At 30.6% G+C, this 9087-nt stretch overlaps 1 protein-coding gene across 1 annotated transcript; it reads left to right on the top strand.

Annotated features, from left to right (window-relative positions):
* The first annotated feature begins 96 nt into the window (after nt 1-96).
* Nucleotides 97-900, top strand: LOC110281491 (uncharacterized). The gene has a single exon (XM_021143785.1). It carries the CDS (start codon nt 97-99, stop codon nt 898-900), a length of 804 nt encoding a protein of 267 aa, XP_020999444.1.
* The last annotated feature ends 8187 nt before the right edge of the window (nt 901-9087 follow it).

Consider the following 9087-nt stretch of genomic DNA (forward strand, 5'->3'; position numbering starts at 1 on the left):
GGGACAACTTATGCACAAAGAGGTGAGGCTTATGGTGTTAGTAAAATATTATTGTCATTTGAATTTGTTTTCACTTTGCACTTGATGAAAGAGATTATGGGAATTACTAATGTTCTTTGCCAAGCACTGCAACAACAATCTCAAGATATTCTTAATGCAATGCATATTGTTTCTACATCAAAGTTACTTCTTCAACAATTAAGAGATGGTGGATGGTGCAATTTTTTTGCAAATGTTAAAGATTTTTGTGAAAAACATGAAATTGAAGTCCCTAATATGAGTGCACAATATGTTTTTGGAAGAGGTCGATCTCGTCAACGAAGTGTGACAGTTGAGCATCATTATCGAATAAATGTATTTTTGGCAACAATTGACTCTCAAATACAAGAGTTGAATAGTAGATTTAATGAGCAAACAATAGAGCTTTTGACTTTGAGTTGTGCTTTGGATCCTAAGGACAATTTCAAATCATTTAATATTGAAGAAATTAGTAAGTTAGTAGAGAAGTTTTATCTCCTTAACTTTCCTTCTAATGAGTTAAATATTTTGAAATCTCAGTTGCAACATTATCAGCATGATATACCAAATCATTTGAAAGGCATTGGTACACTTTCTGAATTGTGCAACAAGTTGCAAGAAACGGGAAAATCAAGAACTTATCACATGGTTGATAGATTAATACGTCTTGTTTTGACTCTACCAGTGTCTACAGCAACAACAGAAAGAGCTTTTTCAGCAATAAAAATTGTTAAGACAAGACTCCGAAGTAAGATGGCTGATGAATTTCTTGCAGACAATTTGGTCATCTATATAGAAAAAGAATTAGCAGCTATTTTTGACACAAATTCAATTATAGATGATTTTGAAAATAGAAAAAAATGTCGAATAGCCTTTTCATGATACAAAACTGTAAGTAGTAATTTTTATATATTATTGTCTTATTTTGATTGAGATTATATATATATATATATATTTTTAATTTTATCAATAGAAATAGTAATATAAATTATAACACCGCCCCTCCTAAATAGTTAGCCTAGCTCCGCCCCTGCCTGAACTTGATCAATTGGCCTAGCCTCTAGATCCCAATTACGATGGATAACAATTCCATTGTCACACTTGTTTATGAAGTGTGCACTTCCACTTATATCATACAGATTAGGAGGACCACCAGTCCAATTATGAAACTATTAGATTACATGAGAAATGAGATATGAATATCATAGAGTGATATGGTAGTAACAAGTGAATACAAATAATTAAAAAAAGCAAGAAAAGAAAAAGAAAAAAAAAGTTGAAGTTGTATGTTGATTATTACTAACCTGCTTGGGATGTGCAACAAACCAAACATGGCATCCATGAAACTGGGCAAAACGTTTGATTAAGGTAAGCATCTGACTTACATATTCAGTTTCAGTCCTGCAAGTTGCAACAGAAAATCAACAGCAATTAGATATTCTCCGATTGGACAACATTGAGGTACAAGAGAAAGAATGATCAGAGTAACAAAGCAAGGGGAGACATTGGTTTTATTCACGTCAGAAATAAGCATGTATCATGTCTGATAGTGCTCATTAAAAGTGAGATTTGGGCATAAATTTTAGTCCAGCAGACATCAATTCATAGTGCCCAGTCTCAGATAATAAAAAGAAAATATTGCCCAGTCTCTGTTTCTTAGTCTTCTGGTCCAGTAAACTTCAGTCTCATTGCTTTGCTATGTATTCGCTCAAATAGAAAACATATGGCTCGTTATATGGCAGTCCCATGCTGCCCCAGTTCAACATCCGGCAGTCCCATATAACCATGGTTCAAACTCCAGCAGTTTTGTATGGTCCTTAATAAATTTTCGGCAGTCAGTATCGCCCCATTTTCTAGCTAGTTATCTTGTCTTGTTACTTAGCTTTATAGATTATAGATTATATATGGATTATCAGAACTTAAATAATTAGATAATGGTTAGTTCCTAACTGCTAACAGACTAATTACCAAAGTGCTAGTCTAATCTAATCCAACTAAGTGTATATGAGGCTAATAAATAGTTAAATACTAACTCTACTCCATAATGTTAAACTTAAGATATTTTGAATTGACTATCACTCTAGAACTTCAATACAAAATATCATTTTTATACCATTTTTAGTTACTTAAATCAATTCTTGAAGAAAGTTTGGAATACTTGATGATTTTCTTATCCCTTCACATAACCTTGAAAGTCTAGCGTTCTGGAATGGAGGAAGTACATGATTAAGTGATCACTAGTGATTTGGAAAAGTGTGAATTATATGATGGATCTTTTCATGTGTTTCTTTTTTGTTTATATAAAGAGAAACACAAAAATTTCCATTTTAGCGGGTTCTTGTGTAGTTCGATATATAAAATGTTATCGCCTATCATTATGGAATAAAATATTTAGTACATTGATCACTACCATTAAGTGAAAATATAATTATACTGTTGTTTATTAAAAATTTTGATATTGATAGTTGATACCATACATTATGGGGCAGTTAAACTCTAAATAAAACAAAATTATTTGTCCACAGCCATCTCTTGCCCATGCCAGCAACAGAAGCCAGACATTCTCTTTGTTAAAAACAAAAGCTAGACTTACATTATAAATTTTCTTCACAACATAGAAAAAGGTTTTTCGTTAGAGGAAACAATCAAATCGTGCCCCATAAATAACATTTCTCCTTTTTACAAGCAAGTGAAACAATAATGCAAAACACCTTTACACACATTATTTGCACCATGTAATAATGCATAAATTAGAGAAGTACTATAAAAAGTTAATTCAAAACCTTTGGATGGTACAACAGCTTGGGGATTCAAAATCAGCCCCTCCCCGCATTATGTCTCTGACTGCTAAATCAATTGAGGAGAGCTTGGGCTTAAACAAAGAAAATAATCCATCACCAGTGTTTGAAGAATTAGAAATGATATAAGGGCAAATAAGAGATGAAACAGTAAAGAACGAACCATACACAATCAATTCCTATAGGGTGCAAAGATCAACCAACCAAACCAAAATTGATATGAACATCAGGCAATAAATACCACGAGAATCCTTAGACACATGCAGTTTTGAAGATGATCTATGGCTGCCTCGATCCATTCCTTTCTTAGGCAAATTAGATACATTATCACTGTTGAATCCTCCATCAGATGTTAGCACTGAACTCCGATCAAACTAGAAAATCCTAAACCAAAATAGAAAAATCAGAAGGCACAGCATCAGCTCAATAGAAATATATGCATATACTATTCATATATGGCTACAATATAAAATTTTATCAAACTACTCTATTCCTCTTTTAACTTGAATTGCTTTAATAACCTAATTTGAAATTTAATTCTTCCTTTCAATAGAATCTGAGTTTTTCTCTCATTGTTCCATATAGTGAAATAAACTTAGAAAGAAAGTTAGGGGAATAGTGGAACAAAATAGAAGCAGAACAGTTTCAAAAAAGGAAGAAGCAGAGTTACCAGTGAATCTGTCCTGGTTTCGGCGACGGTTGTAACTGGTGGCGGCGTGTGCGATGGCGACCTCCTCTGCCTATTCGGCTCCTCCCAGCAGCAGCTCTATCAATGACAGCAACAGCAAACCCTAATGGCGACGGGAACAGGGTGCGACGGCAAGGACCTTGACCCCAATCGACGGCAGCGGCGGCAGTAGAGCAGGATGGTGCGAGAACGGACCTCCTCCTTCTCCCATGCGTTCATCGTCTTCTACTTCTCTTTCACTCTTCGTCGTTCTTCTCCTTCGTGAGCACGCGCACTCCCTCTCTTCGCGAACTCTCTCTCTCTCTCTTCGGCTTCAGTGGCGACGACGGCAAGCTTAGTGGTGGCGGCGGTGGCAAGATGCGATGGTGAAGACCCGCGTTGAGGACGACGACGGCGCTGGCTTCGCGGTGAGCAGATGCGATCTCCCTCTCTCTTCGCGGTTCTTTCTCTTGCAGTTCTGGCTTTCCGACGGCACGGCAACGCGACGGCGGCGGCGAACCTAGCAGCGCCGGCCCGGCTCCTTCCTCCCTTCCCTCTTCTTCTCCGTTTTTCCCTCTTTTCTCTTTAGGTTTCTCTCTTTCTTTTTTATGCTGTTGCTGAGTGTTGTTGTGTTTTTGGGAAGGAGGAGATTGAAATATTGTCAAAAAAAAGGTAAATTAGCTTCGGTTCTTAAAAATTTGTGGCAAAATAGAGCAATCTGGAGCGGTTGGGGAGAACGGCCGGCAATTTGGGCCGGCAATAAGGTTATTAGATGCGGACCTTCAAACCGCATGAAGAACGGCAGCAGATCCCTCGAACAGCAGCGCTCTGAAAAAGGGGCTGGTGTTTTAGCGCAGCTAACACCCGGTTCTCTTGTAGTGAAATATATTAATAACTAATTGTAATGACTGATTATAGTGTACAAATAAGTACCAAATTTGAATCCTATCGTATAATATACAATGGTAAAAGGCCACACCCAAAATGAAGTACGAAAATAGAGGAGGCTATAATAGAGATGCATATGATCCAATCCAAGATCCAACCTTAAATATGACTCGGTATTTTATCGGATTTGTCTTTTTTACGATGTATTCTTTCGGACCATGTTTTAGGTAGATCAGATCGAATATGAAATCATGTTCCAAAACTAAAACAATATATTTTTGTAAAAGAGCAATGCTAAGGGGCCAGTAATTTTTGTGATTGTTAGCCATCAACTAGCCATCAATGATGATTTGATGGTGTGAGATTGATGTGAGATTTCATCCAATGGCTCACCTTCCTCTGCTAGTTACATGCTGGCCAAAATTCAATAAAACTGCTGGTCTCCTAGACTTTTCCTTTGTAAAATTAGTAATGAAATGTGATACTTTTATGCTTTAATTAAATTTTTTATATTATATATTATTTTTGTTTCATAATAATTTATTTTGGTATAAATATTATGCAATATATGCTATTTAATATTTAAGCATAAGATTTTACTACGATTTATGAGAACACATTTTGTTTGTATTTTTTCATAATTAATTTGATGATTAAATCTATTTAACATAATTAAATATTTTTAAACTAGAATTTAATATTGTCACCTTGATTTATGTTTTTTTCTTTTTGGTAAATTATCATCCATTAATAGTTAAATTAGCCCTTCAAATTTTACTCAATAGCCAAATTAATTCCAAATTTTACACAAAATGAAATTGGTCTTCCAAATCACTTCGGGAAAGGAGGAACGCAACCGATGTTGATAAATTTGGAGACTAATTTGATTTAATAAAAATTTGAAGAACGAATTTAACCAATGAGTAAAATTTGAGGATAATTTAAAAATAGCATACGATAAATAAGTAACATTAATTAAAGAACATTGATATCAACTCCCATAAATTTGTTTCTCAGTATATATGACTCATTCTAATAAGTACTACCTCCTTGTTAATTAAACAAATCTTAATTTTCTATTTATTATATTTTATATTAATTTTAATGAGATAAAATATTATTGTTGTGTATTATATTTTATATCAACTAGTGTATGTTTTCGTTCCCGTGTCTCATAAAATTATATAATTTTTTTTATTAATTTTAAATAAAAAATATACATAGTAATTATTATTGTAAATATTTTACAATTTAAAAATATTAAAAATAATTAATATTTATTTTAATCAATTTAAATTTATTGAATAGTCATTTCATTTGTCCGTTTAAGCAAATATTTAGAATTTGAATCTCGCCTTGTGTATATCACAATCCATTAGTTAGCGACAGACCCTTAATAAATAGAGCATTAATATGTGGTGGATTAATTCTCGACTTGCCAAGTTAGGAAATCCATAGAAAAAAATTGTATTTGTCTTTAAAATAGATTAATTTTTCATTAATAAAAATACTTATGAATTTTTGTCTTTGTTGAAATTTACTTGGGACAATTTTATTTATTGCTATCGTATTCATTCTTGAAATTAAAATAATATGATCAACATTATTACTTGTTAAAACTTCACATTTTATGAAATAATTTTTAAATTTTCAAATTCATAAACTTATGTTATTACAAAAGTTATTAGATTGATTAATATTTTTTGATAATATGGTGTATCGAAACACCATCGTTGAGTATTAGTTAGTGTGAAAAGAAACCGATAACAACTTTTGTTATTCAATATATAATTTATTCTATTGAAAAATAAATTAATATGGTAATGAGGACTCAGAGGAGCGTGAGAAACCCACTTTCCATCCCTCATTTTTATTTAAAAAAATGACCCCGTTCTTTCTCCGTCATTGCAAGTTCCTGTTTAATTACCCCTTAGAGAACGTAGATCTCTTCGGGTATCTACGAATATTCTTTGAAAATTTTTTAAAAAATTAACACAAAAAGACATAATATAATAAATCATAAAATAATCAATTCAATAGAATTCAACATAATTTATAACATATTCGTTATGAAAAATAATATTTCAAAAGGAGAAAACATAAAAAAATAATCCAACATAATAACATAACATAATTTTTTAGGACGATACTGAGCGACATAGTGACAAACTTGATGAGAGGTAGAGAAAGTGAGTTAGAGAGAGAGGATCAAGGCTGAGAATGAGTCTGGAAGAAAAAGAAAAAATTTGAATTGGAGGCAGAAATTAGGATTACTAAATTCAAGAAATGGATTTACGTATATATAAATTAGGATAAATTAATAATTTCATATTCGCGTATATTTAATAAGTTTCATGGGGCGGGTACTTATGTCCATTCCCTTATTAGGAGTGGAAAACGGGAAAGTCTGTCTTGTCTCGCCAAAAACCCGCCCCGCCTAGTAAGACGGTCCTAAATTTTTTCCCCGTCCGTCTAATGGTAGGCTGGCGGGATCTCCTTCAATAAATTTATAATTTCTAAAAATATAAAAAAATTATAATTTTTAAATTCATGTACATTAACGTCTTTATAATTATAAATATGTAATAAATATAATTATAAATACTATTTTTTTAAACAAAATAATAAAACCAGCATTGTCCAAAGCAAAACAAATATTATCTAAAATATAACTTAAAACTTTTTCAATTATCATCTTCATCAATTTGTAGATCAATAACATCATAGAAATTTGTAAAAAAAATAGCTCTACCAAAATAAAAGCTTGGCCCAGCAGAAAAGCCTGTCCCGTCCCGCCGAAGCCCGCCAAATTCCGTAGATTAGGCGGTGCAGGGTAGGCGGGATTTTTAAGTTTAGTGGCCATAAATTTCCAGCCCAACCCGCATTTTTTGGCGGGTTATACGACCAGCTCGACAAATTTCGACCTGTTTGCTACCCCTAGTCCCCATTCATTTTCGCATGGCAGGTCGTGAGGATTTCAGGGGCCCCATCTAGCTCCAAAATGCGAGTAATCCCTGCAAATACCCGTTTCGGCTGTTTTTGTGATAATCCTTATTGCTAGCATTCATTGGTTCGTGACGTGGAGCTATTCTAGCCACTCAATAAATTCTTAGATAATCAAAGTTTAGGTTATATCATTTTTATAAAGTTACATGTATCCTTGTTATAACAATATTAATAAAAGATAAATGGATAAACACTAAATTATTGTTTGGATATAAGATAACAAATAAGAGGAAAGAAAATAGAAAGAAAAGTATATTTTTTTGTGTGCTGTTTAGATGAAAAAAATGAATGAAAAGAAAATAGAGGAAAAAATTTCTTTTGCTTGAATGGAAGGAAAAGTAAGAAGAGAAAATTATTTTGCTTTGATGGAAAGGAAAAGTAAGAAGAGAAAAAATTATAATAGAATAAAATTATATTAATGTTTTTATATATTATATATAAATTATATTTCAAATGGTAACTCTGTATTTTTATCCATGTTTGCACTTTTGAATCAGTTTTCTTCGCAACTTTAAAGAGAAAAAATTTACGTGAGCTTCATATACACTTTTATGTTTTTCATTCAATTTCTTTGTTGAACCAAATAATGAAAAATTGATTTTTCCATCCATTTTCTTCCATAGCATGTTATTTCTCTACAAATTCTTCTAATCTAAACAATGCATAAATATGTCACATTTTTTTATATATATAACAATAACTAATATCACATATTAGGCTAATTTATGTTGATAAATCAAAGTCACCCTAAAATTACCTGAATCCCCTAAATCCAATAACGTTGCCTAGTTGTCTCTATTTAAATCGAATTTAATAAATTTGAATATGGATAATAATTAATAAATCTAATTTATATTTAATAATTTACCTCTAACTTATGGTAAAAATGTAAGATATGATGCCAAAAAAAAAAACTAAAGCATCATAAATTTTTTACTAACAAAAAAAATTTTTGTTTTTTATTTTTTGGACACGTATCTATCTTTTTAAGTTATACATTTTGATTTATATAAATTAATGATAATTAAATGTAAAAGAAATACTAATTAATAAAGGAATAAATTTAAGATAAACATGTTCTAAACAAATTGAAATAAAATAAAGACTTTTAATTATGATCATTAATTATAATTATATATATTTACTTCAAGATTTATACTTCGAAAATACAGTATATTAATATTTTGTATTTTTATTTTTTAATTTTATACTATCACAAACATTAGTTGCTCTCCAATAATGACAATACTTTTAAAAAAATAAACATAACTAAATTATCTTAAAATTATATAATAATTTTTAACATAACAAAAAAAATATATAATTACCTAAAATATAATATTTATGTAATAACTGAAATTTAATTGTCAATATAAAGTAATATATAATATCATTTCATAATCAAATAAGTGTTTAATCGAAGAATTTAATATTTATATAATAATATGACAAAATAAATTAAAGTTTGAGTTTAATCATAGTAAACGCTCAAATTTAAATTTTCATAAACTAATTTATTTTTGTTAAAGTGAATTGCACAATAAAAAAATTCATAAAAAAAATCACATATTAAATTAGAAAATAATTTATTTATAAATAAAAAATTAAAAAAATTATTCTTAAAAGTTGAATATGCAAATAAAAAAATAAATTATAACTTGCAAAAATTATCTCTAAAATTTATTACAATAAATAAAAAAATTGTAGAAA

This window comes from Arachis duranensis, chromosome 5 (genome assembly GCF_000817695.3).
Source record: "Arachis duranensis cultivar V14167 chromosome 5, aradu.V14167.gnm2.J7QH, whole genome shotgun sequence".
Taxonomy (NCBI): domain Eukaryota; kingdom Viridiplantae; phylum Streptophyta; class Magnoliopsida; order Fabales; family Fabaceae; genus Arachis; species Arachis duranensis.

Coding starts and splice junctions, on each gene's coding strand:
- LOC110281491 (XM_021143785.1), top strand. CDS start 97: ATGGGAATTACTAATGTTCTTTGCCAAGCACTGCAACAACAATCTCAA.